The sequence below is a fragment of the Nannobrachium achirus genome (assembly GCF_963921795.1).
Source record: "Nannobrachium achirus genome assembly, chromosome: 24".
NCBI classification, from domain to species: Eukaryota; Metazoa; Chordata; class Actinopteri; order Myctophiformes; family Myctophidae; genus Nannobrachium; species Nannobrachium achirus.
In genome coordinates, this window is record NC_137831.1 from 18797512 (window position 1) to 18824069 (window position 26558).

A 26558-nucleotide genomic window follows, 5' to 3' on the forward strand; every position below is an offset into this window, starting at 1 on the left:
CATGCATATAAAATTAAGTTAATTGTTATCGAATGTCATAATTGTATAATTTAGAACTAGAACTACAATTCAAAATGATGTAATCGTTTTAGTTTCGAGGCCTAGTTTCCAACTACCATACATGGCCTTCAGCAGCCTTTAAAACTTTAAAAGATGACACATTCAAAATTCTCTCAACTGGAATTTTATTAGTTGGTCGATGGCAAATCTCCCAGACAACAATGATGTGCGTTAACTATATCATTTTCCCCCCCAAAAAAAGGAGTGAGTTAGCCACTGACACACATGCTGTCAAGTCTTCTGACATTAACCCCCCCGCCCTGTGAGCTGGGGGCAAACAGATGCCAATCCCCTTCCCCCAGGTCACACACTGGGAATTACAGATCGAGAAAATAAAAAAATATGAACGAAATAAAAAGAAAATAAACAAAAATAAAAATAAAACAATTCACAGGAGGCAGGCAGTGATCACCCCATGTGCACAGTGCACATGCCCCCCCCCACCACCTCGTACAATTCAGCAGTCAAAGTCTCGTCTCAAGTCCCATCCCCCTGTTTCAGCATCTCTGGCCACACAGAGCACTGACCATTCCAACTGTTAGTTTTCACTGGGCAATATTGAAGTAAAAGAATACATAAACATCCCATGATTGATACAGCTAACCGTCAGAGGTAATGCACTCCAAGAAAAAAGTAAAACGCCCAGATATAAGATACTTTTGGAACATTATTTGGAGTTGAGGGCAAATAATATGATATTATAGTCTCTTAGCTTTTCCCTCGGCGCACGTCGAGAACCAACATCACTTCTGTCCGGAAGTAGGGAGACAAATCTGCTCAGTAAAAGGATGGGGGGGGGGCTTGGCCTGGCGGGGCTGTGGCTTTGGAGATGGCAGATGGGAGGGATATCCACCATGGAAAACCAAAAGCGAGGCGGGAGGGAGGTTAGGGGGCCCCTCCTCGTCGCTCAGTCCAATCTAATCCAGCGCTTCCGGTACAACCAATTTCATCGAGGGCCATCGATTTATCAGGAAGGAAGGATTTGGGGATGTAGGGGGGGATTGGGGAGTGTGTGATACCGGAGCCAGGCTACAAAGAAGTCCATACATACACACACTTGCTCGCTACGGGTCAGAGCAGGAGGGATTCTATGAGCCAGATGTTAAGTCATGGTCTGGTTATATGGTTGTTTGCAGGTGAGGTGAGGAAGGGGTGGGTGGGTGGTTATGATCGTTCAAGCCGTGTTGAGCAGATCCTGGATGGCTTTTTGCTGAGTTTCGTTCAACGTCGACACACACTGCGTCCACAGTCCTCCGGACACCTGGCGGGGGGCATAGAACAATGGTCAATTGCTGTGGGAGCAGCCTTTTAAAAATGTTCTCCCTCTTTTCAAGACCATGCGCTTAGCAGAGCAATAGACACCACACTACATTTCTAGCCAATCTAAAAAAGAAAAGTGAAGTGAAATATATATATTTTCAAAGTGCATTTCTCTGTACCTGTACTTGACGGATGACATTTGCCAACCGTTTGCTGCACGCGTCCTCACTTTTGACCGATTCATTGGCTACTCCGTCCGCGATGATGAGGAATATTTTGGGGAGGTTCGAGTTGTCTTGTCCGAGGACGATGGGATTGTTGCTAGAAGGATCAGGGAGAAAGACATTGTGAGGAAGGATTGTAAGACTTATCAGAAAATAAATCAAGCAATGTGAGCATGCTCTACATTATTGTACAGTGTACAAGAGCACACAGTACAGACATTACAACACCTGGTAAGCAGTGTTCTGTGATTGGCCCCTCGCCTTACCTTTCAATGAGATCACACAGGAAGTCAAAGGTGTGCACGGCCTCTTCCTTGTCCTCGTTGAGTGGCAGCCAGTTGAGCCAATGGGGCAGGATCTCGTTGACGTTGGCACACTCGGGCCGGTACCGCATCACCTTGCCCACGGCCGAGATGCAGTTCTCTGTGGCGTTGACGTTCTCCTTGGAGCGAGCCTCTGCAGCCTGGATGACGCCCACCAGCAGGGGGATGGCCTCTGGAGGGACGTGCAGAGAATGTTAGAAGTTTTGTTGGAAGTATCGAAAATAGCAGATATCCAAGCTGCGACCCGTTGTGAGCTTGGAGGTCGGCTGTGATTTCGGTGTGAACCACACTGAACTGTCAATACAGAGGTGTGGCGTAACGGCATGGATTTCTACACAGAGAGGGCAATTCTTTCAACACAAAATGCCGTGTTCAAGTTCAGGAGAGTTTAATGCTGCCTTCAGCTTTGGCATGGAAAGAGGGCATTTGCATTTCTTTCACCATAGTGAAAACTGCATTCATGGTCTGGAGAGGGCACTTTTTACAGCCAGGTAAAAGGGCAGGGGCTCAAGCCCCCTTTGATATCTATAATGTGCACATGCCTCGAGAGTAATACAGAAGGAGACCACGGTCAAGGAAAAGATGGAAGCTGGAGTCACCTACGATTATAGTTTATGAGGTTTGTGTCTGTCTACCTACACGGCAAGGTGGTCTAGATCACTGGCTTTTAACCACTTCAAGACAATTACAAGCTCAACGAATATGGATAGGTTGAATAGGGATAGTAGAGTTCAATGAAACCCTGGTTGTCAGAGTATCGGTCTCCCAAGTGCTGCTGGTTTTATACACTACCAGGAGAAAGTGGTGTTTTACCTGTGCAGAATGGCCTGTAGCTCTCCCCGCCATTCTGGGCCATGACCCCAACACCATATGCTGCTGCCTGCCGCACCTCTGGACTGGTATCGCACAGGGACTGGAGCATGGGTCGCAGGAAGACCTCTGCGTATTTGAAGGAGGTGGGACTGCAGTGCTCCACCACGTCGTCAAAGATGCACAGACCCCACTGTCTGTCTGCCCACGGTCTGCTGGGGCACTGGAGGTGTAGGGGCCGGGGGAATTTATTTAGAACATTACAACTTAAACAAGTAGTCTTAACCAGGTGCACGGCTCAAATAAGTTCATTTAAACAACAAAATACCAGCAGACAGAAATGTGCTTCAAGTCAAATAAGTAGTTGTGAGTGCCGGAATCAACTCATTTATTGCCACGATTAAAAATCGACTTTCTGGGTTGGACGCCACGATCTTCTAAACTTTTAACGTGGCCGCGTGCGTGTCCATAGTCCACAATGGTGCACGGATTGTGCACGGCACGTGTGCATGCTGTTCGCGTGTGAAACCGACCTATGGTTCTCGAGTTAGCCTCAGCAGTGTTTTCAAAGTAAGCAAACAGTCAGAATAAGTACAGCGAAACGGCATCTTCTGGCCAAAAAAAAATTGTTTCCGGGTTACTAGCCCAGAACGGAAGCACTACATCAAGGTTACTTAGTAACCCCAGAGCGGCCACCTGAGTGGCGATCCGATTTTGGATTATTTTCATAAATTAAATCAAATTAAATTCTCTGGTTTCTAGGGCGAAGCGGCCTGGACCAATGGCTTTCTCTCAGGATTCAGGTTGGGGCAGTAAATGAGTAAAGGTCGTTAAGGCTGTGAATATTCCACATTAAAATATTCCTTATGAATTAATATTAAACAACAAAAAAGATCGCACCCATGCGAAGTGAGCGTTGCCCCAAACTCTAGCTCATCACTTTCTCCCTATAGCAAATTAATGAGAATATATAGAGCAATTTCCCTTATTTAAAAACTAAAAACTACCTCCCACTACTTGGGTGACAAGACTTCTTCTACCCCCACCAAGTACTCACTATTAGCTGGACGATTAGCGGCAGGAGTTGCTCGAACCAAGGCAGCACTTTCTCTTTGTAGCTGCTGAACACTGAGTGAAGAATGTCTGACACTTTGGTCAGGATGTACACGTCATTCTCATCCTGATTGAAAACAAAAACATGAGCAATGGTAAGACGTATTGCAAAACACAAAAAGCGATATCCTCCAGTAAGAATGTTATAGTTCTTGAGGATTTGGTTAGGCCAGATAGCAGGTCTATACACTGCAAGTAAAGTTCTCACCTCATCTTGTAACGTTTCCTCTACTTGCTCATCATAGTCCTCATCCTCTCTCTTGGCTGTGGGGAACAGAGGAAGGTTCAGGGATTCTTGCTCAAACAGCAAAAAACTAAATCGTGGACCAGAACTAAAATTAAACAGTCAGATATGAATGCTTTCTATGTGTGCAAACAATGTCTAAGAGATAAAAAGTGTGGCCACCTTTTATCAGGTGATAGCAGGCAATACAGCGAAGACAGGCAACGTGTCACACAAACATGGATGGGAGCCTACTGATGCAAATGTAGGCTACCTTAACTACAGTACTTGACTTTATAAAAGTATTGATCAATCAAGGTATCAGTATCAAAAATTTCAGAGAAAAGCCCTACTGAATAATAATAATAACTTGCATTTATATAGCACCTTTCATAAACCCAAGGCGCTTTACAAAAACTCTATACAAACAACTAGGTTTTAGCTGGGTTGAGGAGCGGCGAAATTCACGCCAGCGTCTCCTCACTTCCCCCTACTGAGGACAGGCTGAATTAATTACAAAGGACAAACCATGTCTAAGCTCCTGGTTCTTAAAGTGCTCATCTAGTTTCCCTTTAAGAATGCCACCCAGCTCCTCAAAGTGCTCGTTGTTAAGGCAGCCATCTCCCATCAGCTCGATGCACTGGTAAAGGAGAGAGAAAAAAAAAAAGATTGTCAACATGGCAGCAGCAGAATGGGTAGATCTATAAACGCATAACTTGTTCATCAAAATGATAATTCTTAGTAGGGCCCAGTAGGCCAGGGTGTAAATTCTAAGGCCTGTTGAGAACTCTAGCACAGAGTGGTTCATGAATGATGCAATTCTTGCATTGGATTTTTGATTGCCCAAAATGAACAAATTGGCAATTAAAAGTTCATAATGCCTAGATTGGCAAGATAATCTTCAAATCAACAGATTTTACGTGGCCGGCATCCCTCCCTAGATTTGAACCCACAACCTTCGGGGTGGTTGGCACTGGGCAGACACTTTACCAAAATGTAGCACATTCATGTCAGATAAGGAAAGACTTAATAGCAGAAAATGTTATGTCCATACAGTAGGTCAATAAATTATCCCACAATGTTTTTATACTGAAGAGCTTAAACCCAGGGTACAAAGACACCTTACCTTGGCAAACGAGTGCATGATTTCTGATAGAACGTCTGAGTCAGGCTCGGTGCCGATGGCTGTGATGAGAGCGCCGCACATGAAGTGCCACATCTGGGTGAGGTACTCGGGGCCTCGAACCCGCGCACACTCCAGTAGCAGTGGCATGGACTCAGCGGCTGCCACCCGGACACGTAGGACACAGTCAAGGAACATGGCAAACTGTTACAGCGTTCCAAATGCCTATACACTTAAAAACAGGCACGGGTCACTCGAGCGTCCTTTTAAGTATATGAACCGTGAACCGGACTCTAGCGTCCTTTTTAATTGCCCGTCATAATCCACAAACGTCGTCAAGAATAGCATGCCTGTCATAATACACAAATGTCAGTGGAGAAAAGGCAGATCTACAAGCTCAACTCAAGTACAGACAACGAAGTACCGTATGGACTTAAATGGTTAATTAACATTCAGAGATCTCTTAACAATCGGGGAACAGGAACAATAAAATATGTGGGGGTCAAAGGTGAGAAGGATATCATCATGGAAGTAGAATTTGAGCAGAGGCACCATCAGTTTCACCACCTGTTCCGTGTACTCCACAAAACCTTCCTTCAGCTCTTTGGCATAGCATACCTGCAACAGAAAAATAAAACAATAGTACCATCTAGGGATGTCAGAAATGGACCTTTATCAAAATCGATTATTCTATAGCAATAATCGATTATTAATCGAAAATCGATTATTAATTATTAAAAAAAAAAAAAAACGTTTTTCTTTCTTCTGTTTTTCGTTTTTTTTAACTGGATTTCAATGCACATTTACACATGTACAACATGGCTCTTCAGGTAATTCGTAGCCTAACTACTACTCTTCATCTTTCTTTTTAGTGTGTCAGTGTACTGTTCACCTAATCTCTCAAGAACAGATTCTGTGATGCTTACAATACAGAGGGCGCTGTTTTCCCTTTTCTTTGATGATGGCTACCAAACAGTCAAGCCTGAATCAATCACACCTGTGTCTGAGACGGGGGAGGGGTGTGTGTAGCAGGCAGCTGCCACTCTGCTGTGCTCCTTCACTCTACACCAGGGGTCCTCAAATACAAATCTTGAAGGTCCACAAATATTTTTTTGAAACAGGTCCGGGTCCGGGGAAAAATAGATTATATATATATATATATATATATATATATATATATATATATATATATATATATATATATATATATATATATATATATATATAAATATATATATATATTTATCTATATATATATATATATATATATATATATATATATATATCCCTTTCATACATTATTTTACATTGGCTAATGTTTTTTTTTAGTAGTTTGTTGATGCAGTAATGGTCTTTTTCTGTTTCTTTCTTTATTAAAAGGGTGTTAAGTCCTTAATTATGACTTTACTTTCATCTGGCCTGGGGACTCCTCCAAAATCATTTGGGGTCCTCTTTGACCCACAAGTTGACTCACTTGACTAAAGAGTAACAACCCGTTGAAGGGAGAACAGAATGTAATAAATCAAGGTGGAGCAGAGATATTTATTTTACGAAAATTATTTGTTTCTTTTAGCAAACTGGGATAATCTTCGAATGATTTATGCTTGTGTCGCAACGTGAATATCGATCCTGAAAACAAGGTGTCGCGCGTCGGAGACGATGCGTGGAGAGAGCCTCCCCACTCCGAGTAATGCGTGTGGCTCGCTTTGCTGCATGGCTCGCTGGCTGCATATCCATGGAGAAAGAGAGAGGCAGCCAGCTGTGGCTGCAGTGTGGCACCTCGCGAAAACTCTCTGCAGAGAAGATTATAATCCTCATCCTGCAAACGTATTCACGTTGATGTTGTGCTTGTGCGCGAATGAAACCCACTGATTTATAACTAGTTTACAGCCTGCAGCTAATCGCTGCTGCTGCGTGCTGCCCGCTTCGAAAACTTCCGCACTCCGCAGTGAAATGAACAGAGGCGGTGGTAACAGCTTATCAGCGCGTCATTGTCATAGAGATGACAACCCATAATAGTTTATGCCCCGGCATCAGCCAATCAGCGTGCCGTTCTCTCTCTCTCTCTCTCTCGCACACAGACTTCAGAGCGCATGCAATGAAATGAATGAATACAAGGAGAAGTGGAAACAAAACGTGGAGTACTGTTTTTTTTTTTTTATATATAATTCGTCCTGGGTCCGGTCGGCGGTGCCTCGCGGTCCGGACGTGGACCGCGGTCCGCCTATTGAGGACCCCTGCTCTACACAGTTTACAGTTGGTGCTGGTGTGAATAATAAATCAATGGACATTTACTATTATCATTAATACTATTATTAGCCTATATTTTCTTTGAAACTAACTAACTAAGCCAAAAAAATAGTATTAAAAAAAAGAAAAAAACAGAAAAAAATATTAATATTTTTTTCGATTTTCGATTATGAAATATTAAAATCGATTATTGATTAATCGATCGATTATTCGAAAATCGATTATTCGGTGACATCCCTAGTACCATCAACTCTTGAAGATAAAGCAAACACAATCATTGGCTATTGTATGAAGCTGTGTTGCAGTGTCTCAAGCAAATGTCAATAAAGTGGCCTAGGTTTGAATACCCCTTTAAAAACAATTGAGCTGGTATCGAACCAGAATGCCAAAATCTGTTGGTCGCCTTTCCGTCACAGCCAGTGGTGCTTTGGGATTTTCTTTTCCGGACGGACGGTCATTTATTGACGCACGCATTTACACGGTCGTGCACCGTTCGGTGCCGTCCGTGCGTCCGTGTGGGAATTTTTCCGACCACACGGCGTCCGGTCGCGTCCGGCCTCCAAAGCGCTACTGGTCACAGCTCATCAACCTGCATCAGACAGGTAATGGCCCATGACAGCTACACCGTTTAATGAGTGACTGGTCACAGAAAAATAGACACATGAAATGGACCAGGGTTAAAGTTTTCTATTTCAATTTAGTTTTTGCAAATCTTTGACAAAGAAATTAGCCAATGCTCCTTGGAGCACAGGTCTCCACCAGGTCTCGTAGGTTATTGGGGACCAACAATAATCGTGATTCGCCAATCAGGATTGAATCTCCTACTAATTTAGAAAATAGGAATTAAGTGGCCAGTTGTGCAATGCATGTCATTCAGATATAACACTGAATAGAAGCGTGTATGACTATTAAATACCATTGGGGTTTTCAGTAATGACTCACCAACATCTGGCAGGCAGTGGCCTTCTCCTCCAGGCCTGCAGTCTTAATGCCGAAGCTCTGCTGGTCCCCCAGGTTGACGAACTCCCAGCCATCGTCCTCCGACATGTTCTCCATGTCCTGGGCTAAAACAAACAAGGTGGGTTACAATCTCACTATAGCAGGGGGTCCAGGACCCCTAGGAGGTCCTCAGAGTTACTACAGGGGGTCCTCCAAATCTTCCAATCCTTTTTATATTAACTCATTCAGAGCCCCAGACATTAACGGATTATAATGTCCAAAGTGCCTCCTTCAGGTCCCATTCACTTGCGTTGTCTTATTTTGAAGGCCAGAAGTCCACCACGCAATCACTTCCGGTCTGACGTCATCGGATCGTGCGCCGGAACCGATCGTTCTCCACGTGGAGTTGTGTAATGGCCGACCGGAGCTTTTATCATTGTGTAACATAAGCGAGCATCTGCCTCCATCCTAGCTTCTAAAGTGTAGTTTTGAGATAATGGACATTAAAGATGAGATCCCCCGTCCACCTCAATGTTATGGATGGGACTATTTTGTGCTCGTGGAGCCGTGATGATGCGAAATCAGCGACGGATTTCGTCTCCGGACCCGCGGCCATTCTTCTCGGTAATGTACTCGCCGTTACAGTAATATATTACTTTTCCCGAGATATCCCGTGAATGGCACTACAGATACTCGAGTACTTTTCGCGAGACATCTCGTGAATGGCACTAGATGAGTTAACAACTTGAACCCCAGTGTTCATATTCTGAGAAATGTAGCCACAAATAGCAGATCTACAAGCTCACAAGCGCGAGGCGTTGTGAGCTTGTAGATCGTCTATTTTCAGCAAAGAGGTTTGGTGTAGAGGTGAAAAAGAGCCGACTAAGTACAGAGTAAAAGTTTATTAGGTAATGACGGCTCAAGTGGTTAAATATCTGAAAACACAAATTGACACGAATCCATAATACACTGATAATTGTGCTGTCAAACGATGAAACAATATGGTTGTGGGGGTCCCTGCTTCATCAGTGAAGGGGGGTCTTTAGCCTGAAAACGTTGAAGACCCCTGCACTATAGTATATTTCACACACAACGCATTGAGAGCTTTTAGATTGGAGATTTGACACACAACACCATACGATGTATAGGAGTATTATGAAAGGATAAAAATAATACAGATGCATAATAAGTATTTGATGGGCTGTCCATTTTGCATGACCATACAAAGTCATGAATTGGAGCAAAGAAATAGGTGCTTAGAGACACGTTTCAGTCGCTCAGACCTTCATAAGGCAGTTAACTGTTGCAGCCAGAGTGGCATACACTATTACACCACCTCATTTAATGGGTGCAGTAGAGGTCAGGGTTCAATTCCCATGAAGGAAGTTCAACTCCAGCACACAAATCGATCGATGAGGCCAACAGATAATCTGGGGTACTTACTGTCCAGGAGAGCGACCTCGGGTTTGATGGAGGCAGTCTTCATGAGGGGACCCATCACCACAGGCAGGTACTGCTGGAACTCCTTACCCAGGATTTTACACATCCTAGCCCATGCCGAGATCATGTAGGAGATCTAACGCACACAAAGATGTATGTGAACATGCACAATATCAGTTATGCAGAACTGTAACTGAATATAGTCTTCTCAAGAGAGTGAAACCACTGTGTGCCTCTGCTGCAGCCTACCTGAGGATCGTCATCTTCCAAATCGTTGAAGTCCGTCTGCGTTTTGAGCAGCAGTTGCATCACGGCCGAGGCATCAGGCATGAACTGTCAGACGCAAGACAAGAGGAGGGTTGAAGGAGTTCATGTAATGTGATCTAGGAGTGTCACTTGTACTTCAGTCCAGTGGAAGGTGCTGTGGGGCAACCACACATCTACCCCCTCCACGTTACTTTCAACTTCTAAGTAACATACAGATTTCACATTACTCAAAGCTGGTTTTAATAAGACTATGGACTTACAAGATGCTGTGTCCTACTAAACTTGTCAACGCATTTGATTGAGCTGAGCGTAAAATACATCGCAGGGTATGATAATAGCCAGAGCTATGGAATGATATTGAAAACCCAGAAATTAAGTTTGCGTCGCTGAATTAAAAAGGCCTGTCAAATGCTTTTAAGATTAAAGCTGCACCTTCATCCACACAGTCAAAACAGCGTCAAAGCTGTTTCACTGTCCAAAGCTGGTCAATGAACTATTGTGAGCGCATCAAAGCCATTTCTTTGTCTACAGCTGGTCAATGCAATGTGAGCGCATCAAAGCAGCTGCATTGTCTACTCTAAAACTGCTCAATGAATTGTTGTGAGAGTATCAAAGCAGTTGCCAGTTTCATTGTATAACATTGGTCAATAAAATGTTCAGAGAGCATCAAAGCTGAAGCCGTATCATTGTCCAAAGCTGGTCAATGAAATGTTGACATTTCTATGCCAGTACCAGAAACGGCAAAGAATGACAGGCAGAGCAACACAAGGATGACGCTGATGAACTTCCAAGCCCCCCTAAAATTGCATAGCATCATGTCTATGCCTTTCTTTTACTTTTAACTTATCGTCACTTGTGTCGTTTGTGTCAGAAAATTGCAGACCTCTTTGTTATACTGGTCTTAACTACCGTACATGCTGTGTTTTCTGTCTGTTTAAAGTAATGAAAGATAAAAATGACGCCACATCTTCAGGTAACAACGCTCCAGTATCTGATGTTTAACCCATTTAGGCCTAGAAATGATTGAATGCTTTAACCAGTGAAAAATAGCAGATCTACAAGCTCACAGCGCGGCACCGAGTGCCGCGCTGTGAGCTTGTAGATCTGCTATTTTTGAAAAAGTCGTGAAAATGTGTGCAAATCTTTGAATATAATGTATTTTCAAAGCGAACGTTTGTAACTCAAATTTTGCCTCTGGGTGGTCCCTGGAACTAGATATTTTGAGATGGGGGTCCGTGGCCAAATACATATCATTTTGGGGGTCCTTCACATGAAAAGATTTGAGTACCACTGACATAGTAGTCTCTCAAGAACAGACTAACTGAGCTCCAGTTAAATGAAAAGGACCTTTTCTTTGACGATGGCTGGCCAGATTGTTGACATACAAAACATCGTTTTTTCAAAAAATCTTAGAAGGATTCAAAAGACACTTATGTAATCGGGTCAAAAATCTTAATTTTCACGATTTTTCAAAAATAGCAGATCTACAAGCTCGCAGCGCGGCACTCGGTGCCGCGCTGTGAGCTTGTATATCTGCTATTTTTCAATAGTTAAAGCATAAAATATTGCGTCGTAATGTGTTCAGGCCTAAATGGGTTAACGCTGTGTCGAGTGCCTCCTACAGCATACCTTGTCCTTGCCCACAGCCAGGCCAATGAGGCTGATGCACTCGATGGTCTTTCCACGGAGCAGCCGCAGCTCCTTCTGCACGGCGTTCTCCACTATGTGCTTGAGCGACGGCATGAACAGGTCGTAGTACGGCACAAACTTCTCCTCCGCCGTGTCGGCTACCGAGGCGATGGACGTCACCACCTGCTCCAGGACCAGCTTGGTGCCCTTCTGGATCAGCTGGGGAGAGAAAGGAGGGTGTCATTGACAGCTTCAGCCTAGTATGGTGGTGGCACATGGTTTCTAAACAATTACAACAATCACGGTTTGATTCTGGCCGGATACCACCCTCCCGTCTTTCTGTTGTCCAGTATAGTTACAACATTTTAAATAAAAATGAAATTATCACAAGCTTTAGTATGACCATGGTAAAATAATAGACTTATGCAATTTTCACCTTTTTATAGAATACAATACATCAAGCACAAGCCTTTAAAAAGAAAAGGCAAGCTAGCAAGTGATGTGTAAAGTTACGCACTTCAGCACCCTCTGGTGGACAAATATAGAGTATGACACTCAAACCAAAAAGTTGTTTTGCAGCTCATCTCATTTAAATTTCCATCCTTCAAGCTTCTTTTGTACATAACACACTGTGGCATTTAGTCTGATGGTGCCAGCAAATCAATTACTTGTCATCTTTGACTTAAACAATGGATGCGCAGTGCACACAAAACCCCAGGCACAAGATGCAGAGAAGCAAAACAAAGATTGGCCATCATGCACATTCAAATTCGAGCCTTTAGCCATTCACTTTAGAGCAGGGGTCTTCAACAGGGGGTCCTCCAAATCTTTGTGTGATAAGAAACCTTTTTTCTCCTTTTTTTAGATTGAACTATATTGAATCCTAGCATCCATATTCTGAGAACATTAGCCAAAAACAAACGAAAATAGCAGATCACAACGCCTCGTGCTGCGAGGCGTTGTGAGCTTGTAGATCTGCTATTTTCTGCAAAGATGTTTGGTGTAGAGGGGGGAAAAAAGAGCAGAATAAGTACAGTGTAAAAGGTCAAGTTTATTAGGTAATGACGGCTCAAGCGGTTAAATATCTGAAAACACGAATTGTCCAAAATACACTGATGATTGTGCTGGCAAACAAAGAAACTATATATAATCTCGGAAAAGGTTGTGTTGTGTTCTGCTTCATCTCTCTCTCTCTCTCAACTAAGGGGTCCTTGGCCTGAAAACGTTGAAGACCCCTGCTTTAGAAAGTGGCACTGTATGTGTGTGCACGTACATACCTCCTGAAGCTTGGCGACCATGATGACATGGAGATGCTGCACCAGGCTGTCCAGGTAGGGGAGCAGCAGTGACTTGGGGCAGTCCTCTGTGAAGTTGATGAGGGCGGCTGCAGCGTGAGCCTGCACCCTGGGATTGCTCTGGTCCTCCATGGTCTGTAGCAACGCTGAGATGACCTGGGGGGTGCAGAGGGGAAAGGGCAGACGCATTTGGGACCAATTATTGAATACATTCTTACCTTTTCCTTTTACTTTGTTTAATGCATTTAGTTTTACAGAGGAAGAATCCCGGTTATGCTTGCCATTAAAAGACAATCTCATCAATCCATTCAACAAGCTGTTCTGGTGACTCATAATACCCTCCTATTACGTGAGCTGGCCATGTTTAAATACAATAATAAATTAGAAATAAATGAAAAGGGTTATCGAAAAAACACGGCGAGCTCACGCATTAGGATGGTATTATGAGTCACCATAAATAATAATGTGTGTTTTTGATGAATCCATCATGGTTAAAAGAGTTTGAAGTTACAATGGGCGTGTATGGGACAGGGAGGACCAGATAACCTTTACATAAAATATCTAAAAACTGAATGAAGCAAATTCAAATCTCTCCAGGGTGTTCATAAAAGCCTGATTAGACGATAAAATGACAAAAGTTGTTTTGAAAGTGAAATAAAAGTGAAACATTTATCAATCTTCAGTACAGACAAAACCCCAACAATGTGACACCACAGTCACGCCTCAGATAACATAGGGTGATTATGATATCGTTTAGCAAATCTTGGCATCGGTTCCTTTTCCACATCAAGTGATACTTTGTTCAGCGCTTTGTGCCGAGTGAGAAGCATTGTTCGGATTCATGAGGGACAACGATGGACGATACAGATGAAGGCGTGATGGAGTCAATTATATCGTCATAGGAAACCAGGGTTTAAGGTTACATGTGCATGTAGATCAAGCATCAAAAATATATAAAATACATGTACACACAAAACACAAAGAACTCCCGGTCCAATGTGTGACCAAATTGATGCCATGAAACTCACGTTTTCCCTGTCTCAATGGTGTTTAGGATGAATTCGGAACAATTTGATCCCCTTCACAGTGGTTTAACCCATTTGTTTTTTTTAACAACTCAAAAGCAATTTGACACCAACCTTGTCGTGGAATTTCTTTTGGAAGGTGGGGGCGAAGTCTGTGGCCATCTGGCCGATGGCGTTGCAGGCCGCGTAACGCACCCTGGGGTGCTGGGGAGAGAAGAGCAGAGTTAAACACCACTACAATACCAGGGGGGGCATTACTATACATTCAAAGCCCCCAAAAATGCCTTTTTATTTGCATCAAGCACAGAGGGAAATCACACACACACACGTGAAACATATTTTGCTTAACTGTGTGAAGGGATGTGTGAAATGACAAATGAAGGGAGCTATCTGAACTTGCTGTGCATGTAAATCATGACAAACTACAAAGCTAATAACTATGTCCCAGACTATTATTGGCTGAAGAACATTTGACCATTCTTTATCACTGAATTGCAATACTGCAAATGAAGCAACGTGACTGCAGCTGAAACGTAAAAAGTTTAAGTGACATAATCTGCATGCCGTTCGTGTGGTTAGATTATAATCAAACCAGTTAGAGCATACATGGGCAACTGCCGCCAGTTGCCCATGTATGCTCTAACTGGCCCCTGGGCCCACATGCAGCCCCCACCTTCACTTAATGCGCCCCGCAGGTTAATTAATACCGGAATACTGAATACATTACTGATTTCAGCTGTTAGAATACCAAACATGACCTGCTTTAGTCTATATTAGTAGCTTAATGACTAGTATAGTAGGATTAAAATGCGTTTGAAATTAAATCAAAACGTTACATTTCAGGATTCCAATTAAGAAATAACAAATAATTCAGGATTCCAATTCATGATGCGTTTTGAGCTTGTAGATCGGCTATTTTTGCTTCTTTTGAATGAGATACTAGAATGACAAAGTAGGAAGTAGCAATATGCAATGTGGCCCTCTGGAGTGAAGGTGGAAATATAGTGGCCCTCTCCATCATCAAAGTTGCCCATCCCTGAGTTAAGCCCCTATCAGAGTCGGTACCGCGTTGAAGAGCTATCCACCGCGGTGTAGTCTTTTTGAGTCATAAAACTACAACGTTACGTCATTCCTCGCGGTGAAGAGCTTTCCACCGCGAGTCCCGACATATCTCTCTGTTTTTACTTTCAGACAGATAGGCTCTTCACCCCGTTCACTGATTGGTCGACCTGGACCAGTCAGTCACGGTGAATAGGACTTCACCGTGACTGAATATGATGGCCTCCACTTATTTTCTGACTTGAGGTGGAAAGCTTTCCACCTAAAATTTGCGGTGGATAGCTCTTCACCCTGGACTCTGATAGAGCCTTTAGAGACAAAGCACTATTCAGAAAACATTAAACATGCGCATGTCTTACAGGGTCAGAGCAGAAGAGAAGAACAAAGCTGACTATCTCGTTAAGGATGGCCTCCATCTGCTGGTGGCAGCCCTCTCCGATGGCCGACAGAGCCATCAAGCCTGCATGCCGATACTTCCAGTCAGCTGCAGGCAGAGAACCAAACAAAATATCATTTTTAAAAAGGGAATTAATACAAAAATCAACATTAAAATCATTTTTACCACAGCTAGGCATAACTGATCAAGTCTCCCTGCGTGGCTGCCCACCTGTATGACATGAGCAAGATGCCGTGTGAATATGGTCAATGTACAGGGTTCCCACACATTTTCACCAATACATTTCCAAAACTTTTCCAGAATATTTAACCCAATTTCCAGGACTATATAACAGCAAAGACCAAAGACAGGTAGTGTATGCCAGTGGTTCTCAACCTTTTCAGGCCGTGACCCCCGAAATAATCATATTTTAACTGGGGACCCGGCACCCTGACGAGCACTAAGAGTTGAGGAATTTTGTATAACACGTTTCTATTGTGAAAATAGCAGATCTACATGCTCACAACGCCTCGAGTCGTTGTGAGCATGTAGATATTTTCCCAATTTCTGCCTCTAATATTTGACAATTTGGCCAATGTTTAATTTGTCATTTCAGAGGTATTAACAAAATCAATAACCAAAGACAATGCATAGCTATTTTTTCCAGGACCTTCCAGGACCCTTGATCAATTCCAAAACTTTTCCAGTACTTTTCCAGTATAAATATTTTTCTAATTTCAAAATATTTCCAGGAATTTCATGACCGTGGGAACCCTGAATGTAGTTTGAAAGAGCGTGTGTGTGTGCGCGCATCACGTGAAAACGTACGGTTCTGCAGCATTTGCATGATGTGCTGTTTGATCATCGGCAGGACGATCTTGCCTCCCAGCCCGCAGGCGATCCTGTCCAGGGCGCTCTCTCCCGCCACCGCGTTACTATTGGGACACAGCAGAAAGCAACCTGTCAAACCTCACCGTATCCCACAAACAGAAAATGGCCACCCGGAGGTGTGCATGCATAGATGAACCACTTGGCTAAATGTCTTTCGTGATGCAGGGCTTGAAATTGGAATAGTTTTGGTCACATAGTCGCACAAATGTAATCTGTGCAACCTTGAAATATAACTGGGAGCATTTGTGTAGTTTTTGACACATAGTCGCACAAATGTAATCTGTGCAACCTTGAAATATAACTGGGAGCATTTGTGTAACCTCGCCTACCAGGCTTTCTGGGGGAAAGCCTGGTGTTCGTTCACAACAGGCCGTTTGGTTTCCGCCCAACGCGGAAACCACTAGAAGAAGCGGCGTCGCTCTGATTTTGGTTCCCTCCGTTTGTTTCCCCAGTCCCTATTAAAATGCTCGAGTAGCCTAGTGTAGTCTTTCCAGTCGCTACGAGTTGGACTAAAAGATGCATATACCAAACATTTTTTTCAAAAGCAAAACTACTCTGCATCAAGGAGTTTATTAGGTAGGCCCTAAAAGTATGTCCTTGAGCGCAGGGGAATTATTTTTGGGTTAAAACTGTTTCCGGTGGATAGTTCCGGCCAAATTGTAGTCCTTTGAGTACTACAACATGACGTTTTGTGATCCCAGACTAGCATTTGTGTGAGTGCAAATAATTGTACATTCACAAACACAGATTCTAGTAAATACATTTGTCGTCTTGATGAGATAACAGTAGGTGCTCTGCAGCGTTTGCTCATTAGAATGACTTAGCAGAGAAGTCGCATGAATGCTGTTGCGCCGACATTCAAATAAAACAAAGGGAGAGATTGAAAGAGGAAGCACAACCGACTGTCAAGAACACCTAATATTTTCTCAAACAAAACCGCAGAGGCTCTGTGCACTTGTCATCTACAGTAAGTTGACACCATGACAAGACAAGCTATATGACGGAGAGGCGGGGCTGCTCCATGTGGGGAACAGGTTGTGTGTGCCTGTCGCTCCGTTTTCCACTAGGAAACTAGTGGTGTCACACCACAAAAGCAAGTAACCACACGTTGACGCAATTATCGTGAATTGCGGAATTCTATTTAAAGCGCAAGTGGTGCCCTACGATGCGTTTAGGCTACTTTCACAGTTATGTTACTTAATTTGCATCTGTTGGTGATCCTTACATTTTGGTTTGTAGCACTAGACTAGTGCTCCCGAGTAAAGAAAATATCCGGCCCTGGCTGCTACACATTAGCATGACACATAGTGTACACACTTAAGCCCTTTGCACACAGGACAGTTGCGTTTTTTTCGTTTGCGGCATGAATAAAATGCATTGGATTTGGTGTGCAAGGCTGTGCGGAATCGGCGCTGCGGATCCAAAAAGGAGTCATAAAAGGAGTGATGAGTTTTTTACCGCATGCGACAAGACGCACGAATCGAACTGGGTTCGATCGAGAAAAAGACGCACGGCCGCAGCCACTCGTCGCACGGCCAATTCGGATCCGGTGTGCATGAGGTCGTAGAGAATCATTGTTTTCTTTTTAAAAAGTGAAATTGTCCGTTTTATCCGCACGGATAAACGCGCCTGTGTGCAAAGGGCTTTACACATAATGGAGTTTTTGTTCTAGCAAAAAAAAGGCATGGCAGTTGCAGTGGAGAACATTGTATCCGTAAATATGGCCAATCAATATGTTTTTCTTTTGCATTTTTATGTGGTGTATCTTGGTGTACTGTATGTATGTATTATGTCTGTGTGTCTTGTAAGCCCGTGCGGGCTGGGCATCGTTTGGTGCATGACACTTTAATACAAATCTATCTATATCTATACGGGCAGAGAGACAATCATTTCTGGGCAGGACATCATGTGTGTGTCACCTGTCAAAGTCGTCATCCTCAAGTTCGTCGGCCATAGCCCACTCCTCGTCTTCCTCCAGGTCCACCATCATGGTCAGCATCTGGGGAACTGAACACACAACAAACAAAACCATGGTTAGCACTGACTGCACCGAGCGCAGGTTGAGACATTTTGAAAACACAGGGCAACACCCAGATTGGGTGCGAGATCTGCTGGGCTTCCTCCCTCACCGCTCTGAGCCACGATGGCCGTGTGCTTCCGCAGCATGGCCGCCGCCGTCTCCGACAGTGTGACGATGACCTCCAAGGCCAGCTGCCTCTGCATGTTGGTGAGGTTGGTGTCTGCACATAACTGAAGAGAGGGGGGGGGGGACCAGGTTAAAGCAATGACTGACAACCAGGTCATCTTAACCGATTTCGTGCCACCGACATGAAAGGGTTAATTGTCCAGGGTGCTGTTCGCTTTCTCCGTCCGCAGCCAGTCTCTTATTTTGAAGGCCGGAAGTAGATCGAGCTCACAATTCCTAGTACTTGACGATGTTCAAGATTCACCCGGAACTAGTTCTGGTCCGAAACGTAAACAATGATTGAAGATGGATGCCTTCATGCTTGTGCTATTTTAGCGAGAATCCAATGCCATCCTTGGCATCAAGTGTTTTTTGGAGAAAATGGACTGTAAAGATGAGAAAGACTGTTGGTTTCTATGGGATGGGATCACTATTGTGTGCACGTGGATGCGCGATGATGAATCGGCGACTTCACCCATGCCAGGGTTTTTCACCGGACGGTAGGTAGCAAGGCCAGCTTTACTGTAGTGTATATACAGTATATTTCGCGAGTCATCCTGCGATCGGCACTGTAGATACCTTTTAATATTTCGCACGTCATTGTGGGATCGGCACTAATTGAGTTAATAGAAATTTAATTATTTCAAATGTGCATTTAAGGGTTTATGTTTATCTATTACAAGACAGAGGATGAAGCTGATGAATATTAATTGCATGTGTGACTGTGTCCAGAATTAAATCTTACATTTTGAGTTTTTAAACTAACTTTGTAAGAGAATGTTTAAAGGGGCACTCCACCACTTTTCAACCTATGTTCATATAATTGATCCTCACTCAAAAATAGCTTTTCTTTTTTTTTTTCAGAGGAGGGCTGTGGGCAGGTCAGAAACCCATAGTCTTGTGACATCATCGATTGCCAATCCAGCTTATAGAAACTGCAGGCTTTCTATTCCTGAAAAGTTGCAATTTTAAAGTGGAAGCCATTGTTCTCGCGATAATAAAAACATTTTTTTTTTTTCAAAAATATTGTTTTTTTTTTTTTTTTGGAAAATGATGATGTCACAAGACTATGGATTCTGAACTTCCCACAGCTCTCCTAGGAGACTTGGACTAAGTAGAACAAAATTGTGATATTTTATCATGACCATTAGTGAGGACCTATTATATGAAGACAGGTTGAAAAGTGGTGAACTACTCCTTTAAGAAACAGCTGCGATCAATCGAAACCCTTTGAACTGGACTCATGCAGCAGAAATTCCCTATAAAAACACACCCAAAAGAAAGAAAAGACAACTGACACAAGGGGAATATGATATGAGCGACGGAAACATGTGCCCTCACCTTCAGACTGAGCTGCAGTGTGGCCTCCAAGTTGGGTCTCAGGTATTTTGGCGCCGTGTCTGCGATCTCAACTAGAGACTTGAGCACAGAGTCATCTCCCTGATAACATGACTCATTCACCGCCTGGTGGGAGAGATTACGTGTGGTCAGTGGTCAGAAATGGCTGGCTGTGGGGGGCGCCCGCCAGTCTAGCGGTCCAGGCGCGTACCACATAGGCTCTGATGCCTGACAGCGTGTCACGGGTTCGAGTCCCGATCCCGACGACCTTTGCTCTATGTCACTACCCGTCTCTCTCCCCGTTTCCTGTCTACTTGCTGTACTATCAATAAAGGCAGAAAAGCCCCCAAAAATCTAAAAAAGTGTTTAGATTCACAGGCAGTCCCAATGTTCACACATGAAAACGTTGCATTTACGTTCATTCAAATAGCCACATGAACTAGTGTCCCTATTCTGGGGAGAGACTTCTGCGAAAATGGCAGACGCACAGTTTTCAAATGTGTTATGGGGCCCTCTACTGACCTGTAGAATGCCGGGCAACAGGTCAGCAAAGTGTTTGAGCAGGGCTGTGTTGCTCTCGTTGGACAAGACGAAGGAGGCAGCAGCACGTGCTGCCAGCATACGGATCTGAAAGGAAATAAAAATATACGTACACATTTTAATTCCTCTAGGCAAGATGTTGTAATTTGTTCTAGTGTTTTGACTGGTTGAATTCAGCTTTACATTGAAAATAGTTTTCAATTGTGTGTGTGTGTGTGTGACTGTGTGTGTGTGTGTGTGTGTGTGTGTGTGTGTGTGTGTGTGTGTGTGTGTGTGTGTGTGTGTGTGTGTGTGTGTGTAATCAGTACAATTAAGAGACCTGTGAGGAGTCTTTACCTGCTGGTTCTCCTGGTCCTGCATGCACTGGACCAGCATGCGTTTTATAACCTCCATGTAATGCTGCTGCTGGTTGCCAAAGATCCCAGGGAAGTTCCTACGTATAAGTAAAACACACAGAAAAGTGTCAGCGGCCAGTGACACCTGCCTTAACAATTACGCAGATTTTAGGGCAAAATCTGCGCCACTGACAAAAACATGTTGTAGGTGTGGTGCTCACCAGAATATGTGCAGGGCAGCCTCTCGCAGGCCCACGTTGGTAGAGTTGACAGAGTCAAACAGGAACTTAAGAAGCTCTGGCCATTGGTTGTTACCGTCGTCATCTGGAGATGGGAGGGTGCATTAATAGAAAATACTGCTTCAATGGAAACCATTATGGTCAGCACCTTGACTTTTCTAATATCTTCTGCTACGACGTTCTTCCCAAACCACAACTCCCTGAGGAGTGAGGGGGACATGTGTGAGTAGCGATGGGACGATATGAAAATTTCAAGTCACGATTATTGTGACCAAAGAAATTGCGATGTACGATATTATCTCGTAAACAAAACCCCAACATCTATTATCCTGGGGTGGAACATTTGCCAAAAAATAGCCGATCAACAAGCTCAGAACGTGTCGCAACGTGACACGTTGTGAGCTTGTAGATCGGCAATTTTTTGGGCAAAGGGATTTTGTAGAGAACGAAAGGAAAAAAGAAAACTATCAAGTACGTTAGTTCCAGGACTGTTTTACCAATTATAGAGTGTTTAAAATGGTCCCAGATATGCAGCTCGGCAAATAAAAGGTGAATTGATCCCAGTGCATGATGGAGGATAATTTCACGATGCATTTAAATCTCCACGATACCATTATTGCTATTTTTTTTAATCACGATAAACGATAATGACTAAGCAGGAGGAAGGGTCTTTACCGATGAGATTGCGACACAGCTCAGCGGCGATGTCGCAGACCTTCTTGCGGATGGTGGGCGCCGACTCCTGCTGGATGCTGGAGAGCAGCTCCGTCTTTATGGCCGTCTGCATCTCCAGCGTCAGGCCGGGGTAGATCTCCTCAAACGACGACGACAGCAGCCGCCGGAGCAGGACTGCCGCCATCTGTTTGACCTGGATCAGGAAGAGGGGGGTGATTTGATGTCACACAGTTAGGTGCAGTCCATTCAACCGCTCCTGTCATTAAAGCATAACCAAATGGTTTTCTAGTACTACCAGAATGATGAGCATTTAAATGGCTCTGTGTCATTCCGTCTGTTATTTAGACGTCTGGGTCAGCAGGTAAACGTAGCCAATTTACCTTCAACTAGATGGATATAAAACCATCTGTACCAGAGGTCGAAAACAAAAAACAGGTAAAAATAAACAGGTAAAACAGGTAAAAAAAAAAGAAAAAAAGGAAGGTATGGAATGAGGAGTGCTTTGACAGTTCCAACAAGAACTTGCAGCATCTCACAAAACAAAAAGGCAGAGTCACACTCTGCCGGGCCAACCGTCCATTTAGCTGCTCCCGTTTCAAAGCGCTAAAAATAATCAGTCATGAGGCAAAAGGAGGAAGCGAGAGGAGGCACGAAATGGCCAGGCTGCCCGTGGACGACAGACAGTAGCCAGCCACTAGCCAAAATCATGACGTGCACCAATACTTCTTGTGGGTGGCCATGTGTACAGTACACTGTACATGCATTTCCTAGTAATACACTCAACAGGGGCAGACTTCAAAGCAAAGTTAAACCAGATGCTTAGTTGCATGTCAGTGTCACATATCGAAAATATTTTTCAATTTGTTTTCAGTGTCACTCGGCTTACAAAGAAAAAGGGGACAAATCATTCAACCATCTTGATAGGAAGGTTGCCTCTCCCCACTAGCTTTACAGGGGAGATGATAAACAATGAGAATGTTGGAAACACTGACATCCAATTCTCTGGGGTGGATTGATTTCCTTTAGAGTCGAACAGGCATAAATGGATAAAGGCCCTGTGTGCACTAGTGGTAATAGCCAGGGGGACCAGAGACGATGTCGTCACGCGTACATACCTCCTCTGTGGCGGCTGCATCTCTGATCGCCTGCAGCAGAAATGTTATCTTGTTCTGGCCAGGGATGCTGTCATAGGTCTCCTGCAAAAACAATCACAACAGCAAGTAAATCAGATTGGTTGGATATGTATGTGATTAACTACACGTACATCATCATGCCCTTTTGGTGCAAGCAGCTTTTACTAAGCGAGCTTTAAGTGTGTAGATTTGTAGCATGGGTGCCCCCGTCGAGAGTAAAGCCCTTTGCACACAGGACAGTTGCGTTTCTTCCGTTTGCTGTATGAATAAAACGCATTGGATTTGGTGTGCAATGCTGTGCAGAATCGGCGCTGCGGATCCCAAAAGGAGTCATAAAAGGAGTGATGAGTTTTTTACCGCATGCGACAAGACGCACAAATCGAACTGGGTTCGAACGAGAAAAAACGCACAGCCGCAGCCACTCGTCGCACGGCTAATTCGTATCCGGTGTGCATGAGGTCGTAGAGAATCGTTGTTTTCTTTTAAAAAAATGAAATTGACAGTTTTATCCGTGCGGATGTATGCGTCTGAGTGCAAAGAGCTTTAAACTCACTGATCCCAGCAGGTTTCAGTGCAGTGTTTCATCAGGCTTGATATGGAATAGAACCCTCAACCCTGGCTGGGTTAGTGTCCTGCCCATTTAAGTCAACTATGAAACCCAGCCAGTGTTAATAAAGATTGTAATTGAGCTACACTGCGTTTGTATGCCTGTGAAAAACAAGAGCCTTGCAGGAACATGCTTTACCAAGAAACGACACATTTCAATGGTCTCTAGAGCACATCGAAAGGAGCTATGCCTGTGGATGAGCTTCATTTAACACACTTATGCTTTACATTCAAACTCTTGTTGAAATATTCAAGGAATGTGAGGCTGGCCTGGGATGCTTGGTGATGTAATGGGGTTTCTCCTGCCCCAGCTATGACAGTAGCCTTGGGGTGTGTGCAAGGCTAGCCCACACTTACAGCTGCCAGTTGCTAGACTTCAACTCGCTCAACGTGGTGGGGTATTAAATGTCTGATGGGGCAGGGCATGGGAGATGCAAGCCTTTGCTGTTGTCCCCCTACCACCACTGCCTCCCCTGAGCCTATTCTACAACCTATTCTACAACCTGATGTCCATATATCTGATCAAAATTGTTTGTTATTGGAATCTTGAGTCACTGCATTCCTGGCCACTTTTGCCTCTATGCTGTCCTTTGCCTCGCATAAGAGCACCTACCTACCTAACACCGTTTCACAGGACAACTGCTTAACGACTCAATAATAAACTTTGCATAGAACCTTTCATGACATGAAATGTAGCTCAAAGTAATTTACAGTACACTACAGAGCAGGAATAAAGCACAAGTGCTTTACAGAAAAAGGTACAAATAATTAACAATAAAGCAAAAAAGCCAGCAGTGAATCAGGCAAAACAGTTAGGACATGAACGGATTTAAAAATCAACTTCAAGTGAGAGTGAAGAAATAGGTCTTGAGCTGTGCTTTAAAGTTATGGGGCTGCCTGTCATGGAAATGGAATACACTCATTACTCCTAAGACAGGCAGTCCCATAAGCTGTCTGCAGTAGAAGCATGAAGAATGCTGCTTCACCATGTTTTTATTTTATTTTTATATGGCATTGTAGGCACTTCTGAGCAGGTGGTAATCTCATGACATGTCTTTATAGATTGCTGGTGTGATGTGGATGTGGTTGTGGTTCTATAAACACAAACGTGCCTGTGTGTGAAGATTCAACTCTTTTAACATGTCATATACTGGGAGGGCTCTCTCCATTCCGACATGTCGCCACTCCGAAATTGACTTCTTATTGTCGGAGTGGCGACACTCCCATGGGCCTAAGGTTTAGGGTTAGGGTTAGAGATAGGGTTAGTGTCGGAATGGAGACATGTCGGAAAGGAGACATGTCGGAGTGGAGAGATGCACTCCATATACAGGTACACGGGTATTCAAATTTGGCTTTCAAGTTTATGTCCAAAAATTCATACAACAAGCCTGGCCATATTGGTTTCACGACCCATCCAGCTGGATCCATTCCTCATGTGTGTCAGTGTGTGTGTGTGTGTGTGTGTGAGAGAGAGAGACAGGGTGGATTCCAGTGAGCTTAGCCAGCGCGCCAGTAGTTGTGTATCAGAAAGGAAAGTGCTGACCACTGGGTGAGGGATGAGGGCGATAAGATTCACCCAAAAACGTGAGGGGAAAGCATTTTGGTCAACAATACCACGTATCCGCGGATGAGAGGCTGGTGGGGGGTAAAGTGAAAGTGAATAGAGGCCAGCCAGACAGTGTGGCCGTTCAAATCCCCTGGGACAGACTAATCCACTGACTCACATATCAGACGGTCAGTGTCCGGCCAGGGAGGAACGCGCCAAATGGAGCTAATAACCCCCACAGATTAGCTGCTATCACTATAAAGGAGGACACACACGATGGGTAGATCAGTAGGTCTTTCTTGTTTTGTTTTTATGTATTATTTAATGAACCAAATCCAGGCCACAGCTGGCGGCTTGCTTGTGGACTCGGCATACATAAAGTCCCCTGAAACTGAACAACCACCACTCGGTGAAACACTTTCACGTCTCTCACTGAAACGTGTTTCCATGTCTAATCATCGCTTTCTTTAGTGCTGGCCAACAACACACATTAGCCCGCTAGCCCAGCAGCGGCTAGGATGAGCTAACAGGGTAGACGCTAACATCTATGTGTTGTAGACAGAGAGAAGTTGTGGACGGTTTGGTTGTACGAAGGAAGGACTACCACCACCACCGCTGACTTCCATCTGGACAGCCCGGGCAACACGCCGCCTCGCCGGGCGTCGTGTGGTCTCGGCGTCCGGGGGGGCGGCCCTCAAGATGGTTGCTGGTGCCAAACTACGCAACATGGTGTTGTGTGTGGTTAGCGTTGGAGCTAGCTGGTAGTTAGCGGACTAGTACTGTCTGTCTAGTGAGGCTTCAGTGAAGCTCACACGTGTTGCTACCGGGGCTGTGCTAGGCAGGCACGGGCACACATAAGACATGAACGGGGGCTGGAGCCCCTGCCCCTTTAACAAGTCTGTGAAAAGTGCCCTCTCCAGACCATGAATGCAGTTTTTACCATGGTGGAAAGACATGCAAATGCCCCTCTTTCTATGCTGTACCCGAGGGCAGCATTCAAGAGAATTGCCTTGTCCAAACTCTCCTCAACTTGAATGCAGCATCATTATGTTGAAAGAATTGCCCTCACTGTGTAGAAGTCCATGCTGAACACAGTTTAGTGTGGTATCAAGTACTGGAAATAGCCGACCTCCAAGCTCACAACGCGTCGCAGTTGCGACGCTTTGTGAGCTTGGAGGTCTGCTATTTTCAATATTTTCACCAAAAGGCCCTTTTAGAAATGTCAGCCCCTGCCTCTCTTAACATTCTCTGCACGTCCCTGGCTACCGGAGGCTGTGCTAGCCTAGGATAGATAGCTCCGGATAGCAGGGGCGTGCTAACGCAGGCTAGGAGAGGAGAGCCGGGGGGGACCCGGGGCATCCTGTCCCGGCCTCGGCAGGAACGAACAAACAACCAACCGCGGCGGCGTGCGGGGAAGACAAGACAAGACAGCGATCGCTCTCACCTCGGACTGTTTCCTGATGTTGTTGTCAGGGCTCATCAGGTTGCCCAGGAGGAGGTAGAACTGCTGCTGCTCCGCCATGATGTGTGAAGAAGAAGCACCAGGGCAGGGGGAGGAGGAGGGCCGTGAGATAAACCACCCGGCGCTCACACACTGACACACACAACGTTATGCTGCCGAGTCCGACGACCGCCTCTGTTGCTGCTGCTGCTA

General features: G+C 44.4%; 1 protein-coding gene across 1 annotated transcript; it reads right to left on the minus strand.

The window, feature by feature from the left end:
* Positions 1 to 207: 207 nt before the first annotated feature.
* kpnb3 (karyopherin (importin) beta 3) lies at positions 208 to 26558 on the minus strand. Its single transcript, XM_080754857.1, has 26 exons — positions 26349 to 26558; positions 22735 to 22815; positions 21620 to 21812; positions 20927 to 21029; positions 20707 to 20803; positions 20353 to 20457; positions 19834 to 19956; positions 18437 to 18557; positions 18227 to 18314; positions 16245 to 16351; positions 15400 to 15524; positions 14096 to 14185; positions 12939 to 13112; positions 11662 to 11880; positions 10015 to 10098; positions 9769 to 9901; positions 8329 to 8450; positions 5658 to 5754; positions 5140 to 5312; positions 4542 to 4653; positions 3999 to 4054; positions 3735 to 3857; positions 2681 to 2900; positions 1811 to 2039; positions 1500 to 1641; positions 208 to 1321 (listed from the first exon to the last, which is right to left on the minus strand). The coding sequence occupies exons 1-26, from the start codon at positions 26424 to 26426 to the stop codon at positions 1235 to 1237; spliced, it is 3282 nt and encodes a 1093-aa protein (XP_080610983.1). The 5' UTR covers positions 26427 to 26558; the 3' UTR covers positions 208 to 1234.

Excerpts from the sequence above, each read along its gene's own strand:
- kpnb3 (XM_080754857.1), bottom strand. The coding sequence starts at position 26,426 with ATGGCGGAGCAGCAGCAGTTCTACCTCCTCCTGGGCAACCTGATGAGC. Across the intron at positions 16,352-18,226 it reads GAGGATGACGACTTTGACAG|TAACGCGGTGGCGGGAGAGA; the intron begins GTGACACACACA and ends GTGTCCCAATAG. Across the intron at positions 14,186-15,399 it reads TTCTCTTCTGCTCTGACCCT|CACCCCAGGGTGCGTTACGC; the intron begins GTAAGACATGCG and ends TTCTCTCCCCAG.